Here is a 19,959-nt window from a genome sequence, read left to right on the forward strand (position 1 = left end):
TGGGCTGTGTTTGATGGATCCATGTGCACACCCTGGGCTCTCAGTGATGGATCCATGTGCACACCCTGGGCTCTCAGTGATGGATCCATGTGCCCCCCCGCCGCTCCCCGCTCCCCCGCCGGCCCGGCGCTGTTCCTTTAACGACGGGGCGGGCGCTGCTCGGCGGGGCCGTCCCGGGTCCGGGGGGGAAGTGACGGGCGGGGGGCGAGGGCAGAGCCCGCGCGGGGAGGGAGGGAAGGACGGACGGACGGACAGCCGGAGCGAGCGGGCGGGCGGGCGCTGAATGAGCCGGGCGGGCGAGCCACCCCCGCGGGGCCGGGGGCGCGGCGGGGCCGGCCCCGCGGCGCGGGCAGAGCTGCGGGTGCGGGTGCGGCTGCCCGGCGGGCAGGTGACGGAGGAGAGCCTGCAGGCCGACAGCGGGGCCGACTGCGTCAGCCTGGAGCTGAGGGCGGCCGACGGCGCCCTCGTCACGCTCACGGCGGATTTCAGACAGGTACGGGGCGGGGGAGAGCATCCCCGGGGCGTTCGGGTAGGGAGCGAGCTGGGGAGAGCATCCCCGGGGGGTTCGGGTAGGGAGCGAGCTGGGGAGAGCATCCCCGGGGGGTTCGGGTAGGGAGCGAGCTGGGGAGAGCATCCCCGGGGGGTTCGGGTAGGGAGCGAGCTGGGGAGAGCATCCCCTGGGGGTTCGGGTAGGGAGCGAGCTGGGGAGAGCATCCCCTGGGGGTTCGGGCAGGGAGCGAGCTGGGAAGAGCATCCCCGGGGGGTTCAGATCGGAACGGAGCGAGGTGAGCATCCCCGGGTGTTTCGGATAGGAACGGAACTGGGAGAGCATCCCCGGGCGTTTCGGGCGGGGACCGAGCTGGGGAGATCATCCCCGGGCGTTTCGGATAAGAACGGAACTGGGAGACCATGCACGGGAAGTTCAGACCGATATGGAGCGAAGAGAGCATCCCCGGGGGTTTCGGATAAGAGCGGAGCTGGGGCATCCCCGGGGTCCCGCGGTGGTTCCCGGCGGGCTGGAGGAGGGTGAAGGCTGCGGGATGGGAACGCTGGCCCCTGGCACCTCGCGGCAGGGTCTGGTCAGGGCTTTTCGTGCTCTCCCTGAGTGTTTCTTTTGTGGGATGAGCGCTGGGGATGGCGATCCTTCCCGTCCTCCTTCCAGACCCGAGTCCATCCCAACTCGGAAGCTGGAGAATCTTGGCTGGGGGTCCAGGAGCCAGAAGGACCCTGGGAATGCACAGGGAAAAGTCCATCCATCCTCTCGCACCGTCGGGGGCTTTGTTTGAGCTCTCCCGCACAGCTCCAGGACAGAGCCAGGCTCGCTGTCCCCACCGGTGTCACACCTGTGCCCGGAGCTGCCTCCACGCTGGAATCAGCTTGTGAAATATCCCAGGGGACGGGCAGCAGCTTCCCAGCTGGGTCCAGCAGCTCTGGTGCTCCTGGCTGAGTTTTGGGCAGCACGGTTTTGCACAATTCCTCGCAGTTTTGCACAATTCCTCGCAGTTTTGCGATATCCCAGGGGACGGGCAGCAGCTTCCCAGCTGGGTCCAGCAGCTCTGGTGCTCCTGGCTGAGTTGTGGGCAGCACAGTTTTGCAGAATTCCTCACAATTTTGCACAATTCCTCGCAGTTTTGCGTGGCAGGCTCAGCACAGCCAGGCAGGAGCAGGGTCAGGGCTGGGGAGATCTCAGGTTCCTGGCTCTGGTGTGGGATATCTCTCTCCACAATGCCATGGGGTGCAGTTAATTCCTCCAGTGGGTTCCTGCTGGTTTTGGGGGCTTGTGTGTGACTGGCAGCTGTCAGTTCTGAGCACAGCCCTGCTGTGCAGCACCCTCTGCTCCCAGCCCCGAGTCAGGGAGGTGATGCTGCTCAGCTGAAGCCCCAAATCCCACACATCTCATGGGCATGGAGATGCCAAGCCTGGCTGGAGGCAGGGACCCCCCAGTGCCCAGGGAAGAGCAGTTTGCCCTTGGTGGCATGGCTGTGTTATCTTCATTCCAGCCCCTGTTTGCTCAAGTGGACTTTGCTTTGCAGCAGGAGGAAGCCCAGACCCATGAGATAGGAAGGTGCTGTGTCCCAGCCTGCTGTGAACCTTGGAGCCTTTTTGCCAGGGATTGTTCTGTTGCCTCTCCCCTGTTGAATCTCAGTCTCCCTGCAAGCCCCTCAGCTGTCCCTTTTCCTCCCTGAGGTGCCAGCAGAAGCCATGGTGATTTTGGAAGTGGTGGCATGTTTCAAATACTCTAGCACATGTGCAGGGAAGCAGCCCTGTGACTCCTATTAAAGAAAATATGAAATAATTGCATGCCATGGCACAGCAGGGAGGTTAGGAAGGGCTCTGAAGCCATGGATTGCAAACTTGCACATTCCCAGGCGAGGGAAATCCAAACTCAGATCCTCTAGGCAGGTCCTTTGGGAACCTGGGACGTGACCTGTGCTGAGCTGGTGATTTTCCCAGCATTTTTCACTTGCTTCAGCTCCTCCTGAGAGTTCAGAGCTCACCACAAACCCGACTGAGTGTGTGTTACATCTTCTCTCCCTCCCGTCCTTATTAGAGCTGAGTTCCTTCTGGGTTGGACATCTTCACTCCCTCCCATCCTTATTAGAGCCGAGTTTCTTCTGGGTTGGAGTTCTCTGGAGGTGTTTTGGGTCCATAGGTTAAATCCTGAGCTCCACAGCCCCTGCTGGCAGTGCTGGTCCCTGGAGGGCTTTGCAAGCATCTGACTTGCAGAAATGCATTCCTCATCCTCAGTTTTAGGGCAGCTGGGGCCTGACTCTGTCTGCTCCGTGGATTTGCTGGAAAATAGCTGGGAAAAGCCAGGGAAACATAAAGGAGCAGGGAGCTGGCTTTGTGGTGAGGTGAGTAATGTGTGAGCAGGCAGCAGCCTGGCCGGGCTTCCCCCTCTGACCTGCTGCAGCTGCACCCAGACAGTTCCTGCTCTGCCCTGCTGCTCCTCTCGCCCAAATTACACAACTTCTCCCTGCGCTGGAGGTCGTGGGGCTTCGAGTGTTCCCAAAAGCAGCTGGGGTTGTTGTCTGCTGCCCTTGAGCCTGATGATGTGGCCAGGATGCTGGGGTTTTTCCACAAATGATTTTTCCATTCCTCTGGCTTAAACTGCAGGGGGTTCGTCCAAAGTCAGGGGTTTATTTACTTTTTTTTTTTTTTCCCCTCTGCTGGCAATTTGTGGTTGCCAGACCAGGGGCTGAAGAAGAAATGAGATCATTGTTCATTGCTTTGCTCTGACACTGGTGGGACTTGAGCAGTGCCTGGGGCTTCCACAGGGCTGGGATTTTCTTTTCTCTTCCATCCCTGCCTGCCCTCCAGAGCTGGACCTGCTGGGGCTGTGTCCTCAGAGCACACCAGGTTATTTTCCCCTTGGTGCAGCACAAACTGGGCAGCGCAAGTTCAAACTGGGACTCGATGTTTTCTGGGCAGAGCAGGGGTGACCCTTTCTTTTCTTGCAGTTTGAAAGAAGGGAATGAAAGCGCTTCTTTTTCTGTGGTCGGGCATAAAATGTATGGCAAAAAATAAAGTTTTGTACTGCAAAAAAATAAAGAGGGAGCTCTGAGTGTTGCGTCTGATTGGAGTGGAGTGATGTTGCCAGTTGTTAAACACAGCCTGAGAACAAAGTGGGTGGGTTTATTTCAAGGTCAGCACAAAGATAGGGAGAAGTTTCTCTTCTCTTCCCATTGCTGGAAAAGTTGGGCTTGGAAACACAAGGGAGGAAGCCTGAGTAGTGTTTTAACCCTTGCACTGCCAGTCCTTTCCGTGTTGATGAAGCTGTTGTGTGATGTTTTTGGGGTGGTGGTGTCAGAATTTCCTCATGCCAGGGGGCCACGTGTTGGGTGACAAATCACCAGGTGGCATGGAAAGCATCTGACCACAGATTTTATCTGTGTGGTTTGGGAAGCAGCTTCTTCTCTGAACAGATACCAAAAGTAGGAAATGAGGGACATTCACGAGTTTTTGGGAGGGCTCATTAGAACACCCTGGTGTTTGTTACTCCATAGAATCGTATTTATTGCTCAGAAAATTTGCTTTTTATTCCCCCTCTCCTGGCACATCTTTGATTTGCCTTTTCAGATATTGAATATAAGAGGCAGCACACCCAAATTCTCCATTCCAGCCACTTCCAGAGACAGAGGGGTTAAAAACCATCATCCCCACCCCTTCAGGGTAGCTCAGCTGGCTGGACCCCCGGTGTGGATGCAACACCAAATTCCCTGTGCTGTGCAAACTCCTGGAATTCTGGCCAGCCCTGCTGGATCCCTGGGGCAAAGGCTGCTGACAGCAGTGCAGAATTGGGCCCAGCAGTGCTGGTGTCACCCCCTGTCCCCAGCAGCACATTCCCCCTTGCCTGTGCCACTGCAGAGACAAAACTGGGTCCCCACAGCAGCACTGATGTCCTTAGGGGAGAGAAATTTGGCAGCAGAGCTGCCCGGGCTGCAGGGAGGAAGGCACTGAAATGATTTATTTCCCTGGGAACTGCTTTGCTCCACTCGACGTGGAATGGTTGCTGGGCTGGGAGCTGGACCACACAGGCTTGTAAATCCCTGCTGGAAAAAAATCCCCAGGCAGGGGGGGCTGAGCTGCTCTCACCCCCCAGATGACAGCCCCTGGCTGGGGAGGGAGGAGCTGGATGACTTCCCTGCTCCTCCTTGGAAGTGCCTTGGGTGGGGACGGGCAGCAGTGGGATTTTGGGAGTGGGAGCACTGATATCCCTGATGAAACAGTGGGATTTTGGGAGTGGGAGCACTGATTTCTGTGCTGTAGCAGCAGGATTTTGGAGCACTGATTTCCATGGTGTACCAGCAGGATTTTGGAGCACTGATTTCTGTGCTGTACCAGTAGGATTTTGGATCACTGATTTCCCTGCTGTAGCAGCAGGATTTTGGAGCACTGTTTTCCCTGCTGTAGCAGCAGGATTTTGGAGCACTGATTTCTGTGCTGTACCAGCAGGATTTTGGATCACTGATTTCCCTGCTGTACCAGTAGGATTTTGGATCACTGATTTCCGTGCTGTAGCAGCAGGATTTTGGAGCACTGATTTCCATGGTGTACCAGCAGGCTTTTGGAGCACTGATTTCCCTGCTGTAGCAGCAAGATTTTGGGAGTGGGAGCACTGATTTCCCTGCTGTACCAGCAGGCTTTTGGAGCACTGATTTCCCTGCTGTAGCAGTAGGATTTTGGAGCACTGATTTCCATGGTGTAACAGCAGGATTTTGGGAGTGGGAGCACTGATTTCTGTGCTGTACCAGTAGGATTTTGGAGCACTGATTTCCCTGCTGCCTTGAGGAGCTGCTGTGGCCTTGCTGCAGGGCTGGCTGTCCCCAGCAGCGTTTGTCACCCAAAGCCAAAGCCCAGCTGTCACTGCCCCACTCAGGGCTGAGGATTCCCCACCCTGAGTTATCTGGAGAGTCCCTGCCCTGCCCTGCTCTGCTCTGCTGGGACTTGTTCCCTGCTGGGAAATTCTGCAGGAGCCCGGAGTTAAAGGGGCTCTTTGCTGCCTTGGCTGGGTACCCACCTTGGCACGGATTCACTGCTTTTCCTGCTGGGAAAAGGAGGCTGGGGAGGGGAAGGTGCTCTCCAAGCTTTGGGGAAAGCTTTGGTGGTTCTTTGCTACGTAGAGATAGAAATAATATAAAATATTTTATATTTTATGTTATTATTTATGGTTATTTTATACATATTTTACTAAATTAGATATAATTTTTATTTTTCATAAAATATGAAGTAATGATATAGAAATAACTTTAAATATAAAATATAGAAACTTTATAACTTTAAAATGTAGAAACTTTATAACTTTAAAATATAGAAACTTTTAAACTTTAAAATATAGAAACTAGCTATCTCTCTATAACCAAATATAGAGATTTGACAGACATACAGCCTGGCCATTTACTGACCAATATACACAAATAAATAAGTGTATTGTTAGCCAATTAAGTCTTACACAGCTCCTTCTGATATTTCCTATAAATATGAGCTTTGTGACTAAAGAAAGGGCTTTTGTGCATGGAGAAACTGAGTCCTGTCTGCTTAGTAAAGCTCTTTCCCTGTGGAATCTTTCTGAAGCAGCATGGTTTGGTTCTTGCTCCACCTGGGGCTGTAGGGAGAGGGATCAAAGCCAAGTGAGGATTTGGGACAGGGCAGGGAAGAGAAGAAACTGGTTTTGCTCAGGACAGAGTGGTCACTGCAAAGGTCTGGGATTTCCCTTGGAATAATTCATGCTGCAGGAGCCAGATTCTTGAAAAAATGGCTTTTTTTTAAAGCTGTTTCGGTGCTGGCAGCCCAGCCTGTCCCAGTGCATCTCCCTTGGTGGCAATAAATGCTCTGGAAATCCCTGGCACCTGCAGTTTGGGCAGAGGGAGTTGTGAATTCCTCCTCTGCATCAGCCCTGAGGAGGAAAGAGCCGGCTGGCTGAAGGCTAATTCTTAAATAGATGGATCAGGAGGATTAATCAGCTGCTCAGCACGTTCTCATTTTACAAAAATTGCCTCCAACCTGGGAAGTGCTGCACTGTTTTTAATCTCCTGCCCGTGGAGGTTTTCGGCCTGAATGCAAAACGTGGCTATCCCTGCTTGCTTTTCCCAGACTGTTCAAAGGGAATTAGAATGAAACCCGCAGCTGAGGAATATGCCAGAGTCAGCTGCTGGTTTTAGTCCACTCATCCATGGGCCCTGCGTGCTGTGGGAGCTCCCAGCCTGGCCAAGTGTGGATGGGGAATGTGGTTTGTCCCAGTGCCTCAGTGGGACGTCTCCCCATTAAATCTCTCGGAAAAAAAGTAAAAATTCCACAGCAATTTCACAAGAATTTTTGGAATCTCTTTCTTCTCAAGCCTCCTCCATGCCCTGCAGTCAACAATCGCAGCAGCCAGATGATTTCTCCCATCCTGGGGGCGGCAGTGCTGTTCTTGCAGCTGTCCAGATGTGCACTGAATGGCATTCCCGTTGCTCTTCTGGGCATGGGAGAGAGGGCAGGAATAAACAGTGGGCTCAGTGAGCTTAGGAAAGCTCAGCTGGAAAAGAGAAATGCTCCTTTCTGGAGCAGAGGGAGGCTGGCAGAGGTAAGGCAGTGAGCCATGCAGCAGGAAGAGCTCAGGAGGAGAAGGTCTGAGCAGCTGGCACAGCTCTGCCCCCCAGCCTCCAGTGCCTGCCCAGCTCTCTGTGGAGGGCTTTGGCTGCAGGAGGTGCCAAGGGCAGGGATGCTCTCCCTGTTCCAGTCCTGCTTGGCCCTTGGAGTGGCCTGGGCTGGCACCAAGGGGTGGCAGATTCCCACAGAGGGCACCGATGCCCCTGAAGCCAGAGGGAGGGATTGATCCCTGCAAGGAAATCAGGGTTTGGTGCCAGAGCAGGACACAGGGAGGCTTTGCTGTTGACCAGGGAATTCTGTGGCTCTACATGAAGTGACTGTGACTGATTTGCAAGCTGGTTCTGGAAAGGACTGCAATCTACGTTATATAAAATGACAAAATTAGTGACCTGGACAGAAAAGGAAGTCAGCTGCAGCTGATCATAATGGCTCCTTCTGCCTTTAATAATCTCATTTTCACGTCTGTTCCACACGTTCAGGGATGAGTAACTTTTTTTCCACTATGTCACTTGTCAAGAAGCAAGTGAGGGAAGGCAGCAGAGGAAATCTGGGGCTGCTTACTCAGTAAGGCATGAAGATAATGGCTGTGTGATATTTGCTCAACAAAACCAAAGGAGGCTCCTTGGGGCTTTGCTTCCCTTCTTGGGAAAGCACAGAAACCCTCAGCTGTTGGGTGTGGGATGTGACCTGGCAGCAATTTGTCCTTGCCACAGTGGGATTGTGAAAACCCTTCATTCTCTACAGACACCAGGGATTCTGCTGCAGGCTTTGGGGTGGGATTGGAGCTGGGACCACACCCCTGTGCTCAGGTAGCACAAGTAGGAGACCTTTGGCTTTGTTTTAGGGCTGGAGCCTTTCTCTTTGACCCCGACATCTCAGTTCACCTCACCGATGCCAAAGATTTGCAGCTCTCACTCTTGTTATTTCTCTCTGTGGCAGGAGGTGAAGATTTTCCGTGCCTTAATCCTCGGGGAGCTGGAGAGGGGCCAGAGCCAGTTCCAGGCCCTCTGCTTTGTGACCCGGCTGCACCGCAACGAGATCATCCCCAGCGAGTCCATGGCCAAGCTGCGGCAGGTACGGGGCTCCCTCCTCCCATCCAGACAGCAATTCTCAGAGTTTTCCTGCCTGGATGCCCTTCCCAGGCTGCTGCCTGGCTGCTCAGCTCTTCAACCCACCTCTGAGCACCCCTCCTGCTTCAGGGGATTGGTGTTAAACTGAGTTTATAAGTGGCATTGGTCCTGTTCTAGTGAAGTTTTAGTTGAGCCTAATTTGTGTCAGGGATGTGAAAATCCCTGCCCCAGTGAAGCCAGTACTGATCTGGGACCATTAATCAGGACAAAACACGGAGAACCACCACAGGCAATGGTAAAACATCGTGGTTTCAGTACCAACAGGTTATTTTAGAGTGCCTCTCACCCTGCTAGGATGCAGGCGCACATCTGTTCCCACATCTGGTGTTGACAGCACATCTGTAAGGAGTAAGATGCAGCCAGGATTAAAGTTCTGACGATTTCCTCTGCAGAAAAACCCCCGGACAGTGAGGCAGGCAGAGGAGGTGCGAGGTGTGGAGCACCTCAGCATGGACGTGGCTGTGAACTTCAGCAAGGCAGCCCAGCTGAGCTCCCACATCCACAACGTCTGCGCAGAGGCCAGCGAGGCCATTTACACCCGGGAGGAAGATGTCAAGTTCTGGCTGGAGAAAGGTGATTTCCCGTGGCTTTCTCCTGTCAGTGGGCTGGCACGGTGCCGTGGTGGCTCCTGCCAGGTTTCTGGGGATCAGCACTGATTGTTTTGGCTCTGAGGCACGTGTGTCACCCTGCCTGTGTGTGAGCAGATCTCACTCCTCCTGCTGGCGCTCCCTGAGTGAACCTAATTTGGGATTTTAAAAGTAACCTTTCACCTGCTCCACCACCCAGAGGGAGCACATTGGTCTTGTGTATTTTGGCTTACTGTCCCCGGGGTCTTCTGTTCTCCTCTGGTTCTTATGCAGATTTAATCCCTGGAGGTGCTCTTTCCAACCTCCTCCTTGACCTGGGAACTGTGCAGATACCAGAGCTGGCTTTGGTGGCTGTCTCCTTTGGCTTTACCTGATGGCAGCACCCTGAGGGATGTCTGTTCACCCTGAGGGATCTCTGTCTGAGGTGCTGCCAGACCTTGCTTTCCTTGGGGTCTTTCACTCTCCCGTGGCTCCCATTCAGATTTAAGTCCCAACAGCTTCTGAAAACACTCTGTCCAACCTCCTCCTCAGCCCGGGGGCTGTGTGGGAATGGCTTTGGTGTCCCCTTCCCTTCGGAGCCTATGTGAGCTTGCTTTTACAGGGGTGGATGGCTCCATGTTCAAGGTGCTGCTGCAGGGCTCGGACCTTGTTCTCCTTGGGGTCTGTTATTCCTCCTGTGCTTCCCATTCACATATAAGTCCCAGCAGCTTCTGAAAAAGCTCTGTCCAAGCTCCTCCTCAGCCTGGGAGCCATGTGAGGATGACTTTGGTGTCCCTCCATCCTGAGCACTGTGTGTGCTTGCTCCCACAGGGGTGGACGGCTCCATGTTCGAGGTGCTGCCGCAGGGCTCGGAGCTGCCGAACTTTGTTTTCCTTGGGGTTCTTTATTCCTCCTGGCCGGACCTTGCTCTCCTTGGGGTCTGTTATTCCTCCTGTGCTTCCCATTCACATATAAGTCCCAGCAGCTTCTGAAAATGCTCTGTCCAAGCTCCTCCTCAGCCTGGTGCGTTGGTGTCCCTCCATCTTGACCCTGTGTGTGCTTGCTCCCGCAGGGGTGGACGGCTCCATATTCGAGGTGCAGCAGAACTTGGAACTGCCAGCCTTGCTTTCCTTGGGGCCTTTCACTCTCCCATGGCTGCCATTCAGATTTAAGGCCCAACAGCCCTTGGAAACATTTTCCACCCTCCTCCTCAGCCTGGTGCGTTGGTGTCCCTCCATCTTGACCCTGTGTGTGCTTGCTCCCGCAGGGGTGGACGGCTCCATGTTCGAGGTGCAGCAGAACTTGGAACTGCCAACCTTGCTTTCCTTGGGGTCTTTCACTCTCCCATGGCTGCCATTCAGATTTAAGTCCCAACAGCCCTTGGAAACATTTTCCAACCTCCTCCTCCGCCTGGAAGTCGTGTGGGGATGGCTTTGTTGTCCCTCCCTTCTGAGCCTGTGTGTGCTTGCTCCCGCAGGGGTGGACGGCTCCATGTTCGAGGTGCAGCAGAACTTGGAACTGCCAACCTTGCTTTCCTTGGGGTCTTTCCCTCTCCCATGGCTGCCATTCAGATTTAAGTCCCAACAGCCCGTGGAAACATTTTCCAACCTCCTCCTCAGCCTGGAAGTCGTGTGGGGATGGCTTTGTTGTCCCTCCCTTCTGAGCCTGTGTGTGCTTGCTCCCGCAGGGGTGGACGGCTCCATGTTCGAGGTGCTGCCGCAGGGCTCGGAGCTGCCGGAGCTGCAGCGCTGCGGGCTGTGCCAGGACCGCTGGAAGCCGTGCATGTGCAGCTACTCGCTGAGCATCGAGTGGTACCCCTGCATGCTCAAGTACTGCAAGAGCCGCGACGCCGCGGGCAGGGTGTCCTCCTACAAGTGCGGCATCCGCAGCTGCCAGAAGGGCTACACCTTCCACTACTACGTGCCTCAAAAGCAGCTCTGCCTCTGGGATGAGGAAACTTAGAGCCAGGCCAGGCTTGCCAGGGGTGGCTCGTCTGCCCCAGCGAGGAGCTGGCTGCTCTGAAGAAGGAATGATGTTCACAGCGGTGCCTTGTGCTCTGTGCCTTTCCTCGTGGCCTCCTGGCCTCCCTCTCCACGTGCTGTGACAAGCAGGCTCAGCTCGCTGGGTGGTGATGCTCTGGCTCTCTGGGGCAGGAGATGCAGGTTTTGGGGTGAAGCACAGGGAAAGGGATGTGCTGCCCTGCTCTGGAGCTCATAGGGGCACTTCCCAGCCTCGAGCTGAGCGGGCAGGGCAAGGATCTTGCTGACCTGGGTTGCCAAACATCTCTGCCGCTGAAGAAACCCCTTTGCTGCCTTCACCACCTCCTGGTGACACAACCACGGGGAAACAGCTGATTTCTGGGGCCACAGCCCCTGAACAAGGAGGCTTTGAAGCCCACCCAAAGCAAGAGCCTGCCTGTAGCTTTTCCTAGTGCCTGACTGGCTGTTATATCCCCCTGTGGATGGAAGATTCACCGGGGGATATAGCCCAGCATCTTGTACCCCTAAAGGGCTGGTAATTAGGGCTTTAATTAATCCCTATCTAGACTAGTGAAGGCTCAACTTTTTGTGTTGGTCTTGTGGCTGTTCCACCAAGAAAGAAACATCTAGAGACTCGTGACTGCCACCGTAACCCTGTGGTTGGAAGGGGAGAGGAGGATCCCAGGTGGGTTTTGAAGAAGATTCTACATCCACGTCCAGTTTTATGTCCTGCTCTGCCAGCTGTTCACAAGAAGCTCTTAAATAACTGTACTGCTTTGCTGTGCCTTGGTTTCCCCCATATGTTAAACAAGGGTGACACTGAAGTTGTCCTTGGCCCTGGAACATTCCTGGAGGGATCAGACAAAAAGCACTGGAAGTGCTGCTTGGGTCTGTGTCCTCTTCCACTCAAATTAGGACAAGCACAGAGGGGAGAGAAGCTCTTGGGGTCTTGAGGAACCCCTGTGCCTCCTGGTGAAAAGCCTTCACAATGTGCCTTTTTGCCTAAAACACAGGAATTTTTGCAAAGAAGAAAAAAAAAATAATTTGGTCACAATTATTTTTGTATCGATCACTTAAGAGGGTGGGGGGAGAAGGGAAAGGTATTTTAATATTGGAACATGAAGTAAAACACACTTGAAATGGTTTTTTAAACAAACAAAAAATTATTTATCATTTGTAAGGTAAAATAAACTGATTTTTTAAAGCATCCTTGGCCTAAAAGTTTCTCTGTGTGTGAGTTCAGAATTTTTCCTTTATGGGTAAGTCTCAAACCTGCACCCGGTGAAGAGCCATGGACTGGGGGAGAGCATGCAGGAATTTTTGACTCAGCAAGGTGATGCTGCACCTCAAACCCTCCATGGGGGAGACAGGTTTGAGGCTCATAGGGAGAGGTTTGGCTCATCCCGAGCAGTTCTGGGAGCTTTGAGCTCGAGTTCTGCTGGATAAACCCATCAGCAGAAGCAGGTCCTGGTCCCACGAGGCTTCGGTGGCTGTGGAGAATATTCCTGGTGAATTCCTGGTGAATTCCTGGTGGGTTCCTCCGCAGCTCCAGCTGATGAGGGCGGCACTTTGGGGCCAGCCCGGAGCTGCCGTGAGGGAGAAATTGGAACAGTGGAGCTCTGATTCCCTCTAGTGTGGGGAATGCAGGGATGGGACCGGCACCTCCTCCAGCGTTTCTCCGCTTCGCCACCAACAATTCACCTTTTTGGGGGGCAGGGGGAACGGGGCTTTGTTCTCTGCTCTCTGCGGGGTTTTCTCACGAGTATTGGGGTTAAACTCAGCTCTGGGGCAGGCGGGCTGTGAGCAGGGTGCTGTTGGATTCCAGGCACTGCTGTCCCTTCCCGCTGCTGCCGCCTGCACAGGGATGTCGGGACGGACACGGGCTCGCTCTGGGAGGATCGGGACCCATCCCAGCGAGCGCTGTGGGCTTTATTTTGGAATTCCGAGGCTCTGGAATGTCCGTAGCCGGTGCAGTTCCCCGGCCTCCAGCAGTGGGTGCTGGCGGAGCGCCGCTGCGCCCGGCCGGGTTCGGGATGTCGGGATGTCGGGATGTCGGGATGTCGGGATGTCGGGACAGGGATGCTCGTGGTCCAGCCGGTACCTGCAGAATCGCAGGGTGTCCCCAGCCCTGCCGGAAGAGAACGTTGGGGATTTTTGTAGCCTCTCCCTGCAGTTTGTGCTTCCAGGGCCCGTATCCCATAAATCGGGTGCTACCTGCAGAGTTTATCTCCCTCCAAGAGACACCTGGAACAGCAGGAGAGGAAGAACACGGTGCCTGCAGTGAGGAGGGGGGCGGATAGGTCATTGATGACCACACGGAAAAGAAATAGCAGCGTGTTTGGTGGTGTCTGGGAGTGATTTTAGCAGTGATCAGGGTAAAACTAATCCTGCCTTGCCTGATAGTCTCATTTCCCCGGCAGAAAGAAGGGGTGATGCTGTGATCCATCCCCTCATTTTCAGAAGGAGGGTGTGTTCTCTCCCGCACATCACCAAAGCTCAGGGCACCCAAGGGGATGGGCTTGGCTGTCGCAGCTATTTGGGGAGAAAACTATCTAAATATTTAACTTTCCCCTCTGTTTCATCAAGCACAAAATAACAGCCGGAAAAAGTCATTCCCAGCCGCGTCTGGGGCCAGGAGAGGGCACTGGTGACCTGCTCGTGGCCGGGACAGCATCCCTGCCCGGAGGATGCCCGGGATTCCTGTCCGGCAGGAGATGCCACCGGCAGAGCCGCCCCCCTGGTGGGCTCTGGAGTACGGGAAAAGCGCCAGGAAGAGCAGAGAGAGACGAGAAACTCCTGGCTGGTGAACAAAAGGTGCTCTGATGTGGGGGAAGGAGAGCTCCCGTGGTCGCCAGCCTTTCAAGCTGGCTGGGAGCCACCAGCAAATAAATTCCTGTTTGACGCAGTGAAGACACCCGATCACGTCAGGCTTCGGGATGGGGGAAAACCCAGAGAAAAACACACGAAAAGAGGGCGGCAGCTTCCCAGGAACGCCCCAGGGCTCAGGCCTGAGTGGCTGGACGGGTGGCAGGAGCCCAGGACCCGTGCCAAGCGCCCGCTGCTGCTGCCACCTCGCTGCTTCCTGGAGGCTGAAATCTCCCCTGCCCTGGAAATAAATGTCATTGTGAGCCGGGAACCCCCATCTTCCCTCTGTTTTTTCCTTGTTAGGGTTTGGCTGGGCTCCTCCGCCCTCTCCCGGGGATGTGCTGGCTGCCCATGCCGCGGGCAGCTCGGCCCCTGGGCTGGAGGTGAGGCTGGAGATCCTGCCCGCCCACCCATCCCCTGGGAGAAACCTGTCTTTCCAGGGAGGGAGAGCGGCATGTGGGAAAGCCGAGAGCCCTGGAACGTGAATTACCCGGGGAGAGATGAATGTGTGATAGCTTGTACCTGGCAGCTACTAATTGAGCGTTAACGCTTTCAGCGGGGCTCCCGGCGGCTGCAGCCCGGCCCTGTCACACGGCTGTCCCCAGGGTGCTGGGGTCACCAGGGTGGCACATGGCAGGGACAGCAAGCCTGGCTCGCTGGGTCCCTGTCACAGCACGGAGCTCAGCCTCAGGCCGGTTTCTGCAAAAGGAGCCAACGTTAGGGGATTTTTTTCTTGCCTGGCTTCCCTGGAAGTTGGTAAACACTGCGGCTTGGAGCAGCAGGGATGAGGAGGAAGAGGCTGGCTGCCACTTCTGTCCTCTCCTTAGGGGACAGAGATGGAGCTCGTCAGGAGAGCAGGGGTCTCCACGTGCCAGCCTTTATCTTTATTATTTATTCTTTAACCCTGCTCTTTATCTCCAGGTTTCTTTGATGCTTTTCACTTTCCTTTTCGTGCTGCTTCACTCAGCATCGAGGTGCAGCCCAGCCTGAGAGGACACAATGCCACAGGATTAGCAGAGTGACCCCAGGAACTGGGGCTGTTTAGCCTGGAGAAGAGGGGGCTCAGAGGTGACCCCAGTGCTCTCTGCAATTCCTGAAGGGGGGTTGCAGACAGGTGGGGTCAGGCTCTCCCCCCGGGCAGCACTGACAGAACCAGAGGACACAGTCTCAGCTACGTCAGGGAAGGTGTAGGCTGGATATTAGAAAAAAAATTCACCAAAAGAATAATAAATAAAGAATGCTCTTCCCGGGGAGGTGGTGGAATCAGCATCTCTGGATGTGTTTAAAAAAAGGCTGGACATGGCACTTGGTGCTATGGTCTGGTTGAAGGTTGAGGGCATGGGCTGGGCTCAATGATCTTAGGGATCTCTTCCAACCTCATTATTCTGTGATTCTGTGAAATCACACACCTGCCCTCGGGGCGCTGCCCACCCGGGGTGCTCAGAGCCCAAAGGGGGCACGGCAGGGCTTTGGGGCAGGTGCTGTGGGTGCTGCCCGAGCCCACCCGGGGTGCTCAGAGCCCAAAGGGGGCACGGCAGAGCTTTGGGGCAGGTGCTGCCCGAGCCCACCCGGGGTGCTCAGAGCCCAAAGGGGGCACGGCAGGGCTTTGGGGCAGGTGCTGCGGGTGCTGCCCGAGCGCAGCGCTTTCCTTCCTGCCCTCCTTCCCACCCCACCCCGCAGCCTGGCAGCGCTGCAGGGACTCATCCATTCCCGAGTTACTAATATGCAAATGGCAGCGTTTGCATGGGCCTGACGCCAGGCTGCTGGGTGTCAGGGCACCCGAGGGAGCCGGAGGTGGGGCGAGGCGTGGCACCGCGCCGCATGCTCACCTGGCCCTGCATGGCAACAGGCAATGGAGCTCTAGGTCCCTTGGGCTGCGGACCCACGGCCGCTTCGAGAGGCAGCGGGTGGCAGAGGAGGGAGGGCAAACTGGCAGCCCCTGGCAACCTGGGGCTGACGGCAGGAGGCTGGGCACACCGCGGATTTCCCCCCGCCGGCAGGATGGTGAACCTGGAGTCCGTGCACGCAGGTAAAAGCGCACGGAGCGCAGCGCGGAGCGGCCGGGGCCGTGGGCTCGGGCAGGAAACGGGCTCGCTCTGATTGCCCTGACCTTTCCTCGCTCTTTTCCCTCCTCTTTTCTCCCGCTGGCGCGCCTGGTGAAGTGCCCACATTCCTGGCGGGGGATGGATGCTGCCCTGATCTGTTTAGGGGGCTGCCAAGCCATGCCCACAAGGTGGGAGCAGCGCTGCCGCTGCCAGCCCCAGCGGGGTCAGGGAGCAGCGCAGAGGGCTCTTGGGTGCCTGGAAAATGAGAGTTTAGTGCCTGATCTGTGTGTCCTGTCACCGGGACAGAGCTGGGAGGAGGGAGAAGAGATAAACCCAGGGAGAGATGCAGCAGGGGTGGAGGGAGGTGTGCGAGAGAGAGATGGGGCGCGGGCTGAAAGGAGAAAAGTTCGTGGCAAAGAGGGAAAAGGAGGGAGAAATGAATGAGGAGGGAGCTGAGGGAGGCTGGGTTGAGTCAGGAATGAATGAGCAGCCATACTCAGGAGCTGCTTCCCGGGGTCTGATCCAGAGGGGATCTCACATCCCCTCTGAGCAGCCCCTGCCCTGCAGCGAGCTGGGAACCAGAGCAATCCCTGCCCGATCCCCCGGAGCTGTGCTGAGCCCTGCTCACCCTGCCAGAGCTCGATCCCAGGGCAGGAGGGGATCCCTGGGCACAGGAGCTGAGCCTGACGCTGGAACTGGAGCATGGGGGGCAGCCAGACCCCGAGAGCCCCGTCCTGGCTGGGCAGGCAGTGGCATTTTGGGGCACAGGAGCCATGTGCCCCTTTAGTGACTTCTGTCCTGGGCTTTGTGCAGCACAAACCGCTCTGTGGAGGGGAGGAGGCATCCATCACTCTGTGCCAGGCTCATTCCCTGGGGTACCCCTGTGGGGATCCTGCTCCTCAGGGACACCTGGGGGGCTGGAAGCCCCTCCACAAGCAGACAGGCCTGCAGGGCAGGTGCAGCAATGCCCCCAGCCCAGCCAGGGCCAGCGGTGTGTCAGTGGTGTGACAGGGGTGGCCAAAGCCCTTGCTCCACGGCCGTGTCCCAACCTCTGCACGGCTCTGGGATGCCTCTGTGGCCGGCCTGAGTGGGCTGGGGAGCCCTGGCCACGAGGAGAGGCTGCCAAGGAGGGAGGCTCGTGGTCTTGGCTCGGGGTGTGAGCCCGACTGGTCGGAGCACCTGCTCTGGGTGTGCTTGCGTTGGTGTCTCGGGGGGACACGTCCCCTGCAGGCTCCAACCCACCCACCCACCCATCCAGGCACCCACCCAGCCATCCACCCATCCAGACATCCACCCACCCACCCATCCAGCCATCCAGGCACCCACCCAGCCATCCAGCCGTCCCCTGGGCTCGTGGGTGACTCTTTCCTCACGGGGACATTCCCCACATCGATCCTGTGCCCTCTGCCAGAGCCGGTGGCATCGCCCCCAGGATGGATTTGGAGCTTCCCCTCCCCCGGATCATCCCCCCGTGCTGCAGTTTTGAGGAGTTCTTTGCAGGGAAAGGAGCCCAGCACGGCACCCACCCAGCCATCCAGCCGTCCCCTGGGCTCGTGGGTGACTCTTTCCTCACGGGGACATTCCCCACATCGATCCTGTGCCCTCTGCCAGAGCCGGTGGCATCGCCCCCAGGATGGATTTGGAGCTTCCCCTCCCCCGGATCATCCCCCCGTGCTGCAGTTTTGAGGAGTTCTTTGCAGGGAAAGGAGCCCAGCACACTTAGGAGGGTTTCCCCCCTGCCCTCTACAAAAGCAGTTCAGTTTTGGGGTCCCTGAGCAGCTTTGAGGCCCCTCTGTAACAAGCTGCTTGCAGAGCTGTGCTCAGCTTTAACCCCGGTTTTTATCTCGGATTTTTTCCCCAGCTTTAATGATTTTAGGAGAAGACAGAGCCCGCAGGGGGGCTGCCCATGCTCCTCACACCCTCCTCTCTGCTGAGACACTTCCCTGCTGGCTGCCACCACCCCCTCCCGGGGCATTTTGGATATTTCACCTCCCTGCAGCCTCCAGAGGGGCTCAGGCACCTAAAGCCCAGAAACCTGGGGGTGATGCTCCCAGCCAAGCCCAGCTCCCCCTCCTCCACCACGGGATTCCACTTTTCAAGCCACCAGGCTGGCTCACCCTTCTCCCATGCCCCGACAGCTACGGGGAACGAGGGCTTGGGAAAGGCTTTATTTGCTGACACCGTTTGTTTCGGCAAAAATAGAGATGCAGATATATCCTGGAGAAGTGTCTGCGCTGGCAGAGCTCCTTTGGTCTGGCTGAACCACCCAGCCTGCCCCTGCCCCAGCTCTGCTTGGGAGCTGGGGCAGAGCAGCACATTTTTAATATGGCCCAGGCCACAGTGGCGGCTCCTAATAGGGCTGTGGTTTAGAGTTAGGCTGTCCTAAGCTGGGTTATTTTTCCCAGAGAGGTTTTATTTATTATTTTTTTTTCCAAGCCTGATTATCCTGTGCGTATTGCTAAGCTGGCAAAGCTGTGTGGAAGGAGCTGGACTGCCAGCCTGCCCTGTCTGAAGGTGTTTTTTAGGATGGAGCAGGGGTCAAAGCTGGGTTTGCATGGCTCTGGTTGTAGTGGAAGGGTTTGGGGTGTCCATAAAAAGGTGTTGGCTGCAATTAGATTAGAAAATAATTGCTCTGTGTGTCTGCTCCTTGTTCCCAAGGATCCCTTGGAGGGTGCTGCTGCTGCCCTGTCATCCACAAGGATACAAAATCTGTCCTAAACCTTAAACCTCTCAGATGAGCAGGCACAGCTTTCCTTTTCTTCCTGCTTATTTTTCCTTTTTTATTTCATTTCTCCTGACAAGGTATTCAAACTGTAACAACTTGTGCACATTTATAGGGGGGATTTGAATCTTGTGCACCTTTATAGGGGATTTTTGAATCTCGCTGAAAATAAAATCCAATATATTCAAACTGTAATAACTTGTGCACATTTACAGGAGATTTTTGAATCTCGCTGAAAATAAAATCCAATATATTCAAACTGTAATAACTTGTGCACATTTATAGGGGATTTTTGAATCTCGCTGAAAAGAAAATTCCTGTGCATGGGAATCCCAGGGCATCTCCTTATCTCCCAGCTGCAGGAGGAGGGGATTTACCTGGTGGATAACATGTGATATGCAATCAAGTTGCAGCAGCAATTCCTCCTTCCCTCCCCACCCATCCCAGTTTTTAATGGCAGAAGGGTGTGGGGGTCACTCCTGCAGCAGGGACAGAGCTTTTCATGCTCTGCTTTTCTGTCTGTCCTTCCTCAGCTCTGTCTGAACTGCTCCAGCTCTCGCTCTCTTGGGAATTAGATATTTGCTTTCCAATTTTATTTTTTTTGCAAGCTTTCAAGCTTTCTCACCAAAGGAAACACCAAATTTCTGCAGGCTTTTAGATTTTTTTTTTTCTTCCTCTATTTTATGAGAACTTGCCTTTTTTTTTTTTTAAATACTTTTTGGCAGCCAGCAAAACTTTGTGCTTTGTAGATTGCCTAAGTTAGGGTCCCTTGGCAGTGGTACAAGACAAGAAGATGTTTATAGCTGATGGTAATTACTCTTCCTGCAGTAGAAATGCTTAGAAGCCCCACTAAACGTTCATGTCTTAATTGCAGAGGGTTTATTTGAAGGGAAAAAAAAAAAATCCCACAACTCTTTCTCCCTCCTTTTCCCCCCCTCACTCCTTAATATAATTTAAGGAAAGGAAGTTTCTGAAGTATGTGAAAGTTTCTGTGCTCTGGTATAAAATCCCGATTTTTTTTTCTACCTTTATTCATTTGCTGGAGAAAGTTACAGACTTTCAACTTGATCAAAGCTATGAAATCTTGGCCAAAAAAGCAGATTATCTGCTGTTTGCACACGAGGGCAGCTTTGAATATGGGCAAAGAAAACCTGCACACACACAAAGCCCTGCCTGTTATGGTGGGAGCAAAAGAGGGAAATGGGGATAAAAATCCAACGGGGCTGCTCTCATCCCTTTGGGAATAACAAAAGGTGGATATGGGGAAGAGGAAAAGGGTTTGCATGATGCTTTTAGGTGCTTCCACCTGCCTTCCCTACCCTGGCAAAACCACAGCAAACACCGGCCCAGCTTCCCTGCTGTTGTTATTCCCCGATGCAAATGGGGAGAGTCTGTGGCCGGGATTGGCTGCAGGAAGCACATGCAAATCACTCAAATAATAAAAATTTATCGCATTTTTTACCTTTTTTTTTTTTTTTTTTTTTTTTTTTTTTTTTTTTTTGCTCCCCTACAACGAGTCTGGAAACAGTTAAGATTCCCATGGAAAGGGAAAAGCTGAGG

The 19,959-nt window shown here is 54.8% G+C and overlaps 2 protein-coding genes across 2 annotated transcripts in view; both read left to right on the forward strand.

Annotated features, from left to right (window-relative positions):
* Nucleotides 1–283: 283 nt before the first annotated feature.
* OAF (out at first homolog) lies at nucleotides 284–11,974 on the forward strand. Its single transcript, XM_041413737.1, has 4 exons — nucleotides 284–493; nucleotides 8,032–8,166; nucleotides 8,615–8,795; nucleotides 10,476–11,974. Exons 1-4 carry the CDS (start codon nucleotides 284–286, stop codon nucleotides 10,748–10,750), a joined length of 801 nt encoding a protein of 266 aa, XP_041269671.1. The 3' UTR covers nucleotides 10,751–11,974.
* A 3,479-nt stretch (nucleotides 11,975–15,453) lies between these two features.
* The window catches only part of POU2F3 (POU class 2 homeobox 3), a 45,239-nt gene continuing 40,733 nt past the window's right edge, over nucleotides 15,454–19,959 (forward strand). Inside the window, exon 1 of the mRNA XM_041413896.1 lies at nucleotides 15,454–15,661. Within this exon, the coding sequence (XP_041269830.1) occupies nucleotides 15,454–15,661 (208 nt within the window). The remainder of the gene's footprint in view (nucleotides 15,662–19,959) is intronic.

The sequence above is a fragment of the Onychostruthus taczanowskii genome, unplaced genomic scaffold (genome assembly GCF_017590055.1).
Source record: "Onychostruthus taczanowskii isolate IOZ18803 unplaced genomic scaffold, ASM1759005v1 scaffold43, whole genome shotgun sequence".
NCBI lineage: Eukaryota > Metazoa > Chordata > Aves > Passeriformes > Passeridae > Onychostruthus > Onychostruthus taczanowskii.

Coding starts and splice junctions, on each gene's coding strand:
- OAF (XM_041413737.1), top strand. CDS start 284: ATGAGCCGGGCGGGCGAGCCACCCCCGCGGGGCCGGGGGCGCGGCGGG. Junction 494..8,031: donor TCACGGCGGATTTCAGACAG/GTACGGGGCGGG, acceptor TCTCTGTGGCAG/GAGGTGAAGATTTTCCGTGC. Junction 8,796..10,475: donor CAAGTTCTGGCTGGAGAAAG/GTGATTTCCCGT, acceptor TTGCTCCCGCAG/GGGTGGACGGCTCCATGTTC.